Consider the following 14061-nt stretch of genomic DNA (forward strand, 5'->3'; position numbering starts at 1 on the left):
CATGGCTTGAGGATCTTGATACTGTCAAGACAAATTATTTTCCTAGATTTGAAAATCTTAGTACTCAAAATGTGTGACCAATAGTGTTCGTATTGAACAACGGTCGCATCTATTTAGGAAAGATGGTAAGATTTTTACTATTTGTCCCCAGTGCATCTTTTGCATACATTATTTTTTAAGCTAAACTTCATTGCTAAGCATGTCACTACGATGTTCTTCAACACAGACTCCTAATAAAGATAGTTGTGCCTCATTGGATCGAGGCTAAAGATCGCATGTCCATGGTTAGCTTACGGCCAAGATATCCTACATTGCACTTTAGTGCATTCAGGATTTCTAAAAGCGAGCACATCTTAATAGTCAAAGACTGTAGCAAAATTGTGGAGGATCGCAGAGAAGTACTAGGGGGCAGCAATCAGAAGCGCAGCCCACAATTAGGAGACAGGTTCATCTGCATGCTCCAATATGATGAAGCAGGAGTGCTACACAAGTTCTATGCTATTTTACCTAAGAGAGAGCAGCATGAGTGATTAGCTAGCTAGAATGAGTTTGAAGATGATGATGTGCTACACTATGACTATGATGATTAAATAGCTAGTGTTGATGGTAATGACTATGATGATTATTATTAGCTAGTGTTGGTGGTGATTAGATAGCTACACTATGACTATGATGATTAAATAGTGTTGGTGGTAATGACTATGATGATTATAGCTAGTAATGTTGGTGATAATATGATGCAAGAGTTTTTATATTAATATGATGATGATGATGATGAGTTATTATATCATTGGGTGAAAGAACTGCGGATTAGTTTCAAGTGGATGAATCCTAAGTGATCAAGTCATGGATTATCGTGATAATCCATGACTTGGTCACTTAGGGTCCATCCACTTGAAACTAATCCATGGTTCTTTCACCTAGTGATTTAATAACTCATTATAATGTAAAAACAATCTCTAAATTGCTACTGTATGAATTGTATAAAGGTGTATGAATACGACATGAAATAGGAAAGAAAGAGACTACGTAATAATCATAGTAGCGCGGGCAGTGAGACGCGCTACTAGTAATTACCAGTAGCGCCTTTCGCTTGAAGCGCTACTACTAAGTAGATATAGAAGTAGCACGGGTGGACAAACGCTGCTGCTAACCTTTAGCTGTAGCGCCGTATCAGTAGCGCGGGTACCCTCGCTACTGCTAGGCCAGAAACCCGCGCTACTGCTAAGCTTTTCCCTAGTAGTGGGCATGCACACCCATCCGGAAACGTCCACAAGAATTACAGCAGCAGGTGGATCCAGTCAAACCGCCCATGCAGAAACGACATCAGGACAAAGGGGATGTCTTGGATATCATGGAAGTTGTTGAAGCTCTGAATGACAGTAGTTCATCATCGGTGGCCAGTGCAATTTTTGATGACTGTTTTTTATGTCTCTTGATTTTAATCATGTAACCTGTGCTCATTGTTATAGGGAAAGTAACCAAGTAGCTCATGAACTAGCTAGGATAGCTAGATTTTCACCTCCTTCTGTCTGGATGGATTTAGCACCGGATGCGGTGATTTCCATGCTTGTAAACAATGCAACTTTGATAGCGAGTAAATAAAGAGGTAATTTTGGTCAAAAAAAGGGAATGTCCCGGATCCTGTACAAATTGGCTAGAGCCACCCGATAACGTCCCCAGCCATATCCCCCAATATTAGCGTGTCACAACCTCATTGGTACGATTTTTACTTTGGAAAAAGTCAAAAAAGAATTAAAAAAAAGAACCCTAGCTAGGTTTAGTATATTTAGAATATACATAAATATCTGCCATGATATTTACAGATATAAAAACATATATGAACAAACACACAGATGTGTACACACTATATGCTAAGGCAATTTTCAAAAAATATTTTGATTTTTTGTTACATTATGCGGTTTAAATTTAGGATAAGCAAAAAAATTAGTGATAACAAAATACACTATAAGTATTATTTGGGACATCTTTATGTGGCTAACTATTACAACTAACTAATAAATAATTATACTCATTAAAGCTATAGTATATTACAATTATTTTAAATAAGTATAAAAGTTTAATATAAATATGTTATCTTTGCATTGGGTCCTAACAATTACTTATTTTTATTTTGAAGTTAAGATAACAATGCCGATGTTTGGATTTCAAGTGTAACATGCATATAATGTTTGAATCCCCAAAAAGATTCGTTGCAGGTCCGGTCTGAGTATCTGATTCAACTTGTTGTATAATTGTTTTATCTTATTTAATCTCATTTCTGCCATTTTTGTTTAGTGTTATACCTGACTTAGCTAGTGGTAAATTACTCCCACAAATTTTATTTTTCTTCAGAAGACTGTGAAATACATGGGTAATTTAATTCAAAGTGTTCAGGCAGATTATGACATTTTGTATATCAGAGATACTTTGATCACTAATACAATCGTAAAAACTATCGATAAAATTTAGGTAGCGGAAATTATTTTTTAATATTCCTATGCAAAACAACATTGTCAAAGAGTCACACATTATTTGATTTTTCTCATTATTGAATCATCAGTTTGATTTTGAATGATCTTGACCATTACTTTTTATATTAACACAGATATATATATATTCTTTTGCTTACTTTGTTTTTTATGCGATGGTTGAATTATACATTATGCATCTGCCTCGCAAGGCTAGGCTAGCCATTTAAACTTGCTTGGTAGAAATTGAATATGTGGATTGGTTTAATTCTTCTCTAATGGTTATTTGAAAGAGTTAAAGGCCTAGAGGAGAGTCTTGTTTTTGAGTGCAAATATGTTCATTCTATGTCACTCTAAGCTGCACTCTTGTCTTTCTAACACTTTTATTTGGTACCCATATTATTTTTCCCCTTTTTTTGTTCGAACGCAACTGACTGAACAAAAGCATGTAAAATGTATACCAAATACAAAAATTCTATAGGATAGGAAGCTCCAAAAGATATTTATTTGTGCGAACTGCTCAAATAGATATTATTTAGCAACAACCGTATTTTTCCTTTGCCTTTATGTATTCTGTATGAACAATTCTATTAGTTTTTAATACCTTGAAATTGTAAGAAATAAATTGTAAAATTTGCTCGTGGGTAGATGTCTAACATACTATTCATCAACTGCTGCTACTCAATTGATTTTCATACCGACATACCTTACCATCTAGCTTGTTACTACTCTGTTTGGAAGACTGGACTGCCCAACAATTTGCCTAGGCTGCTGCATGTTTTGCTTCCCCGCCGAAAAGAACAAACCACTAACACCCACTATTGTCGTATATGGCACTGTTTATGAACCAAAATAACAGTCTATGGAGACTTTAGAAACCAATAGAAATGTTCGGGCAGAATGCATTGGATAGAGACAAAATTGGTGATTTTGCTAAATACTAGCGCATAAGAGAATTTCACATAAAAAAGATATGTTAGTTGGTACTCATTAACATTGTGTAGGAAACCGTCTTCTAAAATTTGAAACATATCTGACGATTGTGTGCCCTATCTTTTCTTTGTCTTGCATATTGACTCTACAGAAGTCTGTGATAAGTTTGCATCACATGGGGATGCTTTTGCTGTTAGGATAATGATTTATGTGGTAAAATTAATTAGTCAGGCACCTAATTGTTTTTATATAATGAAGACCCACTACCATTTTTTTCATTAATGCAAAACCATCAACCGCAAAACTTCCTCCTTAATGTTTTGAACCTGAGTTCATAGCTTCCCTGCCCTTATGTTCGAAGGTTTAGGTGCACTCGACTATGGATGGAAAAGTTTTATTCCATTGACATAATGAACTATAGGACCATGTACGCTCTGCAGGAGGAACCTCTAGATCTTTATCCTCATCCTCGACGACCAATGAGAAAGGAGGCTCTGCTTGCTCCTTTGCATGTGTGCCCGCGCGATGCCTGTGTTGCTGTTGCTGCTGCTTTTTCTATGAGGCTGGCATATCTACAGACTACAGAGTGAACCCTAAATTTGTAGAGCTCTTTTTGTCTTCCTAACCTCACTTCACAATATTCCTACAGCTTATATTGACAAACCAAGTGATGGTCAATAAATAACGAGGGATGTACAAGTCAAAAACAAACAATCAAGATGAATTCAGATGAACATCGTGTACTGAAAAATTGAAGTCTTATATCTATAGCTTCTGAAACCTGTCTGATAACTTCCATATTGGTGTTCTGCAAAGAAACATCCGATTTTATAGTCCCACCAACCTGTCAAATTGAAGTCCTGCCCTTTCATGAGCGGCGATCATTGATCACCAGCAGCACAACAAGAACAGAACTTCTGTCTGTGCCTCTTCATATCTTCTTCGCATCATCCGCGAACTGTAAGGCACGCCGGCGCCTAAAACAGAGGGCGGTGGAGCTGACTAAATCCTTACGTTGCTCTCTCTATCGTGCTTTCCACGAATCAATCCCTGTGCAGTCTCTCCGCATTCTGCCATTTTGTTCTTCTGTTCAGGCTTCAGGCTGGAGATAGTCTGAACCTGTCCATAGTTCATTGAATCCGCTGACCTTTACGAGATCGAGGGCGTCCATTGGCAACCTGCCCGTGGTCAGGATCACTGAGGAGTACAGGTACAACCGGAGAGTTGCCGTCGGCGACTTCTCTACCGCGATGCTCGTTCCGCCTCCAGGTCTGATTTAAACCGCACACTATCTCTGCAACCCACTGTCCTCGGAAGTATAAATCTCTCTGCTTAATTGGCCTACAGCTAACTGACCATCAAACCATCTCAATCTATAATGTAAAACATTTTGTTTCTTCGTCCAAAAAAGGAACATTCTGAAATTTTGCTCATTCTGTTGCAATCGGCAGCTGATTGGTCGTTTTTCAGTTATGGAATTTTTCTTCTGAACTTTTTGGTGACGTTCCTGGTTGTCTTCAGGATTTACAGACTGGGGAGAAGGCACGGAGCTTGACGAATTACTGGCACATCAAGCATGGGTCGTGCCCTATGTGCAGGAGGAGGCTCTAGACCACCAGCGTCTTCTTCCTCGACAAGGAACTTAATGTGGTTCGTGAAGAATATCATATCTTGAGAAATTTGAAGGCATAGCTCTCTAGTCAGTCCATACAATTTGAAGTGGTTTGCGACAGACACAATGTATGCTAAAGTTCCTAACATCACTTCAGAACAGTATTCCTAGAGCAGAGTGCGAGTGGAAATCGACAGCTTCAAATAGTCAATATCAATAAATAACAGCAGGATGCTGTTGCTCAGCTGTGAGCGTTTAAAACTTCCCCTATGACTGTTGGTTTGGTTATCTTTAGGCTGTTGTATGTGGTAAGCACAATATTGACTGTATAAATAGTACCACTGTTATGAGTCTAGCATACAACCAATAAATTTGGGAAACTTTGACAGAATTTTGATTAAAAAAAACTGACGGTGCGGAGCATAAGGGCCAATCAACAGCTCCAGATATACAATCATACAGATTGACGGACGGACGGACATATAAAAAATTCAGCTTATAAGTTGCCTCTTCTGAGCGTATAGCAAGCAAAAGGAAATGCCGACAGAAGTTTGGCAAAAAAAAAATCTGACAGTGCCCAGGGCAGAATGCCGCCAGGCCAGTTGAAAAAGAAACACAATGATACAATAGCCGAGAGACAAACAGAAGTTGCAAATCCAAGTACTAAATTATTCAAAGCAGATCTCGTTCTGACTTCTGAGAATAAAATGATAGTTCTATCGGATCGCCCTTCTGATTACTGATCTTGCAATTCAGCATGGCAACATCCTCCTATAGGCGTCTGATCCTGGCAACAGCATCGCAAAACAACATGGCAACAACAACTACTGATCGTGTCAGGCCTTGAAAGACAATACTTCTGTTTCCAAGTGATCTCTCTTCTCCGCCCGTGTGTATGTGCTGGAAGAATTCTACAAAGAAGCCATACACAGTCAACACAATAAGAAAGCCAGACAGATAGATATAGTGATGGGGCATGTATTTTTTTTTTCCACAAAACAAATCAGAGGGGTACAGTATCACCAACCTTTGCAGACAGCATCTCTTTCAGATCTTTCAGAACAGTAGTTCAACCTTTGCAGACATACTTCCATGTCTTCGGTTTCAGCAGCATAGGCCTTGGCTTATCTACACGGATTAATCATGTAAAAACTTACACTTAAGAGGAATATCATTAAACAAAGAAATGACGAACTTAGATAAAGGAATATCTGACTTGCTCCGGTTTTCTGTCGTCCTACAAGTGATGTTATTATCATTATCTAACTAGCACATTTAACACTCGCTAGTAAGTAGCAATAGAGAAGGTAATTGCTGTGTGCTTACTTCCATAATAATGGGCATCTACGGATTCCTCCTGGATGCTGCCCAGGCGTTGCTGCAGGCTTGCAGGGAGCGTCTTCATGCCAGGGCACTCTCTAATCGAAAGATGTTGGAGAGATGAGTATGCTTGCGGTACATCCGGTAGAGATTCCAGGGTCTTGCATTCCTGAAGCAGGAGGTACTCCAACGACGGGAGCTCGGGAGCGCAGGATTCCAGAGATGTCAACCCACCAGTGTTATAAATGTCTAGTCTCTTGAGGGACGGGGGAATATAGAGGACCCCTATTAAGCCATCACATCTATATAATGATAATGCTTCTATATTGGATGACCCTTGATGAATCGATGATACTGACTGTCCCTGCTGCAGCCTCCTGTCGTATATGGACTCAAGCTTACTGCAATCATCAATGTACATTATCCTAAGAGATGCAGGGACGTTGAAGACCTCAACCAAGTTTCCACAATTGTATATCATCAGAGACTCTAGACGTGGCAGGAGCTGACTTGTTTTTGATGATGTAGATGGCTCGGCAAAAGCTTGTGCATATCCAGTCAGATTTTTGCAATTGCCAATCTCTAGCTTCCTCAAGGATACCAATCCTTCGAACAATTTTTCTGACCAGTGGACAAGCGTATGGCACCTCAGAATTGACAAATCTTGAAGGTGTACAAAGCATGCGCACAGCTCTGTTACACGTACACCTGACTTAAAGTCTATTAACACCAAAACTTCTAGAGGAAAGTCTTTATCATTCCCATTCTCCTTGACGTTCACCAATTCCCTCAAACTATTCACAGCCCCCATCGAGGTTGTATCTGTACTATGTTCAATGCCAATCAGTTCCAGATTGGTCAATGAAGTCATATGTCTCGCTACCCACAAGAACAACTCTACCTCGCGTCCTTCCATCTTCAGTACACTGAGCTTTGGTGATTTAGCTGTAGTTGTCAGCTCTGGACATCCCTCAATGCAAACATCTTGGAAGGTCGGATGTCCTGGCAATGATGTCAACTTTCCACAGTGTCTAATAACCAGCTTCTCAAGTAGAGGAAACATCATCACCTCTCCTTGCATCCCCTCATTATCTTTTTCCCACCATCTCTCCAAACGAACAAGACCATCTAGGATAAGCTCCTTCAGATTTGGAAATGCAAACGATGTATCACACTCACCACTGAACAACCATACCAGTTTTGTACAGCTGAAAAGATGGATCTCAACAATGTTTTGCAACATAGTCATCCATGTTGGGAAGGTGGTGGCTCCATATGACTGTATCCCTATGGCATGTAGTCCATCATGAGGTTTGAGATTCTCGAGCACTTTTGCATCCTCTTCATTATCCCGCCAGCTAGTATGATGTTCAGAATAATTCCATCCGAAGGTCCATGTTAATCTCAATTCTCTTAGCTCCTTGTTCACAAGGTTTGCTGCTTTTGCATCCACTTCTGTCACGTTTGCCAGATTACGTAGCTTTAGTTGACCACCAAGGTTCAAGCTCCCGAGCTGACCAACATTGCTGCAATTAGAGTCACTGCTTGCTTCGAAACATGTAAGTGTCTGTAGGGCTGTTAGTTTTGAGAGGTCTCCAGGCATGCTCTCCAGATTTCTACAACCATGAGTGTAAAGGTGACGGAGGGTAGTCATATACTTCATTTGTCTTGGAAGTCTACAAAGAGATTCACAGCCAGAGAGGTTTAGCGTTTGAAGGTTGTATAGGATGCTCATATCTTCAGGAAGTGCTTTGATATATCTACTTCTTGAGAGATCTAGGTACCTTAGGTGATGTAGATGCTTTGGTTTCAGCTGAAATGATCTTCTCTGTGAACAGAGTTGTAACGCTTGCAAAGAGCTGTATTTTGATGAATGTTGCAACGAACTTTTCATAGGCTCATCACATAGAAGAGTTTGGATTGCTGGAGAGCTTTTCTCTAGAGAACTATTCAATTTTCTTTCTGGTTCCTTGCATGACAAAAATAAATGACGAGCAGTGTTTGGAAGCCACTCACTCTGACTTGTTTCCTCAGTTGCCAAGACACATTCCTTTCCCATTACAGACAGTGCAACATCGTGCATAAGATCGTGAATTTTACATGTAGTTCTGGAATAACACGACCAATTGTCTTCAAATTCCTTGACCGTGGCTTGGACTTGTTCCACATCCTGAAAGAATGACCTTGAGGCCAGCTCATTGAAAATCAGTTTGCCAATGGTTTCAAGACGAACTTGCTTTTCCTGGATGAAGCCATGTGCAATCCATAGTTGGATCAGCTTGTCCACATCAATCATGTGATCTTTGGGAAATATTGCACAAAAAGCAAAACATTGCTTCATACGCGGCGACAAGTCGTTGTAACTGAGCTTGAGTATTGGTAAGATTCCATTCTCCTCGGTGCAAATGCTGCTTCTACTTAGTACATCCTTCCACTCTTCCTCACTGGTCTTGGTACACAAAACAGAGCCCAGTGCTGTTGCAGCCAAAGGAGAACCAGAACATCTATTGACAATCTCGCCAACCATATTCACCAACGAGGCGGGCCTTTCCTCTTCACTCTGAAAACAGCTGAATGCTCTTGTCTCAATGATTTCTTGAATGTATCGATCTTCCAAGGCTGTGAGATTATAGGCTTCAACAGTATGCATTATTACAGCAACTCCTTCATCACGAGTTGTTGTCAAGACCGCACTACCCATGCCACCATGTTGAAGTCGACCCTTAAGTTGTTCCCATTTAAGTACCTCTCTAGTCCAGACATCATCCAGTACAAGGAGGTACCTTTGCCCGCTAACCAAATCCTGAAGTCTCTCCAGTGGTGTCTTCTTCTTGGAAGGAGGCTCTTTTGCATCATCATCCTTCTTCCCAGGAGCTGCTTCAACTATTCTTGTAGCCAGATAATCCACATCAAAGCTGTCAGAGACACACACCCATAGCATCAAATCAAAATGCTTCTGAATTTCAGGTTCATTGTAGACAACTTGCGCTAATGTGGTCTTGCCCAGACCCCCCATTCCAACTATGGGAACAACCATGAGATCTGCATTGTTAGCTTGACCAATTAGCAAGTCAACAATATTCTTATTATCACTGGCTCTGGATCTGCTAGTAATATTCTTTGGGTCGAAGATAACATGATCCGTCTGTCGCCACTGCTTGGATAAAGGTAGTTGCTGCTGGTACTTAAAGCCAAAGGCATTCATTTCAGTCACAAGGACCTCAATGGCCTGCACAATCTTGCTGAGCTTTTTCCCCATCCTTTTACGGAATACAAACCGGTTGTGAGTGGGAAAGAGTTTTACCACATGGAAGCCAAGCTTCTTGTAGTGCCCTTTCCTCTTTGCTTCACGACGAAGTGCCTCATACTTGAACTCATCGAAGACTTCATTCGCCTCGTAAGCCACCTTCTTGATGGCCTGGAGCCAGGCCGCTGCCCCTTCTCTGTGGGCTGCGGCCTGCTCGGCGTCGGTGATGATGTCCAGGATGGCAGGCAGTTTGCGCATCAGGATCTCATGTTGCTCCTCCATGCCCTTCATCACCTTGTATTGATCAAGCAAGTAGCTGGATGCCTTCTCCTTCACAATGGAGAGAAGTGGACCGACCACCATGGTGGCCACCACAGCCGCCATTGGAACACCAAGAACAGAGAGAAGCTCAAGTGCAGTGCGAGTGGAGAAGAAAATGGTCTGTGCAAGATGCGCTTGCTTGGTACTATTAACTTTCAGGAAGAGGTACTACATGTGGATGTGCTTGGTTTCCTCCGCTAGCACAATATACAAATGACAGTTGTAGTGTTGTACTATATACTCGTACTTAATAAAACAGCACTGCTTTCGAGTAGCATCTTTTCAGGAAAGTTTGTTTTCTTGGCGCCCAATGGCAGCGTCTTCAACAACGGTCATCAGTCAGGGCTACATCTATCTGTAAGTGCGAGTGCGTTGCTGCGCTATCTAGACAAATGTTAGAGCAAGTACAATAGATGACATAAGCAGTCTATAAGGACTAAAATATTATATCTTTACTTAGTTGGAGGAGAGAGAAGAGGGGAGAGAAGGGAAGCGGACTGTAGAATAAGAGCCAGCTATAACACAAGACCCAAGTCGCTTTACGAGAATGTATGATGGGCCAACTATTAATAAAATACTACGTATTCAAATCCTACTACTATACAAGCCAACTATTAGGTTGGGTCTAGATGACTTGTCAACTTCTTATAGCCAACTGTTGGCATATTATTAACCATGCTCTTAGGTTGTTCATAGTGGGTAATAACTTAGACTAATGTCATGCATATGACACTAGCCTATATTACTACGTTCATAGTGCAAAGTAACTTAAAAGAAGTACTCCCTCCGTCTAGGTGAGTAAATCACCTTAGGCTATGCATCGTGACCAAGGTGGAGGGGAAAATGAGAGATATTAATGCTTATTTGCTAATTAATAGTATTGCATGCAATGAACTAACCACTGCATGTCATGTTTGAAGTCTCAAGTCATTAAAAGCATGCACACCCCTCATCTCTTATTGGTTGATATGGTAAGAAATAATAAACGAGGTAGAAGTTAATGCACCGCGCCTAAGTGTTTTGGGATTATTTGGTTTTCGTAAGATGACTTACACACCTAGACGGAGGGAGTAACATAGATGATTGCATTTATTAACTCCTAGACTCATTTATCCTTGGGAAGCGTTATGTTACAGTAACATATTAGGCTGGTCACAGTGGGGAGGAACTTAGGAGTAACATCACACACTCCAATACAATTTTTCTTATGTGGCACGTATTTAATGAAGAGAGAGGTGCTTGTGGTAACTAGCTAAGTTACCGGAACATCACACACTCCAAGAAACAATGAGTCTATAACCTAATAAATACATCGTTGCATGACACTACATAGATGTTCCTACCCACTATGGAGGTAGTAACATAGTCTAGGGAAGTGTGAAGTTACTAGCTTATGTTCTTGCCCATTGTGACCTGCCTTTCTCCTCATTAACTACTTGCCACATAAACAAATTTGCATTGGGGTGCAGTATGTTACTACTACCTCTGTCCTGATTTATTAGTCCCCTTTGTAATTTGTACTAAATTTTGATCAAAAATTTAACGGATAAAAGGTTAGTGCATGTCAATAAAAATATATCGTTAAATTCGTATTTAAACATAGTTTTCAGTAATATAACTTTTGGTGACATGCATGAACATTTTGTTATTTAAATTTATGGTTAAAATTTAACACAGATTACCATGAAAACCAATAAATCAGAACGGAAGGCCAGCTGGCTACCTACAGGATACATTTATGCTAACGAGGAGGCCAGCTGGCTACCTACAGGATAATTAATTTTTACTGTTCGTTGCCAACGCTAATGCCAGAGGGGAAGACACTGTCTTTTTACAATTGGTGTCCACTATGCCATTGGCACGAAGAGAACACAGGGAAGCACATAAAGGTGAAGGAGCAGCCTAACAGTCATGTGCTTGCTTCCTTGCTTTTAATGAAAATGGAGGCAAATAATGCTAGCAAAGATGTATTTGAACTTACATGTTGGAATGTGTTTGTCTTGAGGATGCTGGAGAAGCAAAGAGGAGCGAGGGCGGCGACATGGCCCCCTCCTCCTCCGGTGTGGCTTGGCTTGAGGATTCTGCCGGCGCTCACTGGGAGGATTTGGGGACCGACCGTCGTAGACGACGAGGCAGCGCTCTCCGAATTCCCAGGCACACTAGGAGGCCCAGCACCGCTGAACAACCGAAAGCCCAGTAAATGCCATGGTAATTTATAATTTTGTAGGTCTGACCTCTGAAAAACAAAACAAAAACATCCATATGATAGTGTGATTTTACATGTTGTTTTTTAGGGGCAGCAGTAATAAATTAAAGTTGGGGCCTTCTCACAGACTCAGAGGGTGCTTGGATACGTTTTAGTCTCATGACTAAAAGTAGTGAGATTAAAACTTGCTAGCCTCACCCATGCTTGGATACAAATACTAAATAGACTAAAATGAGTTAATGAGCATTTATTATCCTTCAAACCCTCCAATCCCGAACTCGCATGTGTTAAAGGAGAGGAGTTAAATGAGGAGAGAGAGGACTAATCCATATTTTAGTAGGGTTCCCATGACTAAAATTTTTTAGTCTCAAGACTAGTTCTAGCCTCTTTTTAGTCAGGGGTGATTGGAACTTTAGCCTCTAAAAGAGACTAGTTTTAGTCAGACTAAAAATAGTCCCATGGATCCAAGCATGGCGTCAACACTCTGTTTGCTTGACTAAATTCACACTCTTAAAAGCTATACATTGACTTCCTTTTACGAGCATGCACACGAATCCATGAAGAAGTAACTAAAGGAAATACAAAGGACTAATAAACAGTGCCCGAAACACCAGATATAAAAATACTTAAATCCAGACAAGTGCTGCAATTGCATGGTTTTGGTTTCAGAAGCATGAGCTGTGGGGAAAAAACATGGATATATACAACTGTCTTGATATTATCTAGATAAATGTTGCCGTCTGGCATCACTGTGATGCGGTAGAAAATGCAGTGGAGGTAAAATACACAAGAGAAAATCACCTAGAAATGCAGTAGCCCGCTGCTAGAATATTCTTGGGTTCAGTGTTCTTACCTGAATCTGAATCTGAGCCGCCGGCAGCTCCTCCCGCTCCCCCGTCCCGCCCGTGGTTGCTCCACCACTCGCAGTCTCCGGCGTGCCCACTCTCCGGACGGTTGCTGGAGAAGCAGAGAGGAACGGGGACGGTGGCGCCGGACGACGACGGCAGCTGGGCGCCGCCATGGCCGCCATCTTGCTCCCCCGATGTGAGCTGGCCTTGAAGAGGCTAGCTTCCTCCCTCCCCTGCCCCCTGCCTCATCTCCTCACACCGCTCCACAGCCAGCCTCGAAAGCTCCCAGCGTGACTGCTCATTCCTCCATCCCAACGATCACCGAAAATCTAATCTGGTGCGAGAACGGGGTGGAGAAGAATGGGGATGCTTCGAGGATGTACGGCCGAGGCGGGGGATCATAATTCCGGTTGCACGCTCGGACGTACGGCGAAGGCCGCGGCGGCGGAAGAGGATTCCGGCCGGCGGTCTCTTCTCGGATTTGGGGATTCCGTCGAAGACGACGAGGAGGGGGTGTTTTTTTTTCACCTTCAAAGGGAACATGCTTAGCGATTGCACAAGCCCACAAGGCCCAGCAGGTCCACCGGACAACCGAGAGCCCAGTTAGCGGGGCTGCTGACGGTGGTGTGGTGCAGTACTGAACTTACGTCCCCCTCTTGTCTAAAACAAAAAAAAAAACTTACGTCCCCCTCAAAAAAGGAGTTAGATGACCTTAATTACGTCGATATCATATTTTTCATGTTGATCTAATAAAAAACATAAAGCCACACATAGATTTATTTTTTTTGCGGGAAAGAGGATTTCATTCATCAAGTAATATGATTACACTCAGCAGGCACAAAGAAGGGTGAAATCAGTTCGGAACAGGATTGTTGGCCATAAACATAAAAAATAATAATGGTTCAGCTGGTTCAATGCTATGTGCTGGGATTGTGCTGAAACTCTACACTATTGTGCTGGGATTGCATCGAGAAGAGGGAGAAATGAGGGTGCAGCAGCAGGGTGGAGGAACAAAAAGAGACCAGGTTCAGACTTGCCCAGTTCACGCCTAAAGAGATTCAGATGGAAATGTGACGACCCAAGAAGTTGCCACAGAGCGTTTC

General features: G+C 41.5%; 1 protein-coding gene across 2 annotated transcripts; it reads right to left on the minus strand.

Moving 5' to 3' along the window:
- Nucleotides 1–5499: 5499 nt before the first annotated feature.
- On the minus strand, nucleotides 5500–10265 carry LOC119341781 (putative disease resistance protein RGA4). 2 transcript variants are annotated; one of them, XM_037613637.1, is made up of 4 exons: nucleotides 8121–10265; nucleotides 6343–8012; nucleotides 6044–6144; nucleotides 5500–5927 (listed from the first exon to the last, which is right to left on the minus strand). In XM_037613637.1, the coding sequence occupies exons 1-3, from the start codon at nucleotides 9965–9967 to the stop codon at nucleotides 6086–6088; spliced, it is 3576 nt and encodes a 1191-aa protein (XP_037469534.1). In that variant the 5' UTR covers nucleotides 9968–10265; the 3' UTR covers nucleotides 5500–5927; nucleotides 6044–6085. The 2 variants fall into 2 exon arrangements, with proteins under 2 accessions (XP_037469534.1, XP_037469533.1); XM_037613636.1 differs by having other exon boundaries at nucleotides 6343–10265.
- Between the last annotated feature and the right edge of the window lie 3796 nt (nucleotides 10266–14061).

This window comes from Triticum dicoccoides, chromosome 7B, assembly GCF_002162155.2.
Source record: "Triticum dicoccoides isolate Atlit2015 ecotype Zavitan chromosome 7B, WEW_v2.0, whole genome shotgun sequence".
Lineage (NCBI taxonomy): Eukaryota > Viridiplantae > Streptophyta > Magnoliopsida > Poales > Poaceae > Triticum > Triticum dicoccoides.

Coding starts and splice junctions, on each gene's coding strand:
- LOC119341781 (XM_037613636.1), bottom strand. CDS start 9,967: ATGGCGGCTGTGGTGGCCACCATGGTGGTCGGTCCACTTCTCTCCATT. Junction 6,145..6,342: donor AGATGCCCATTATTATGGAA/GTAAGCACACAG, acceptor TAATCCGTGTAG/ATAAGCCAAGGCCTATGCTG.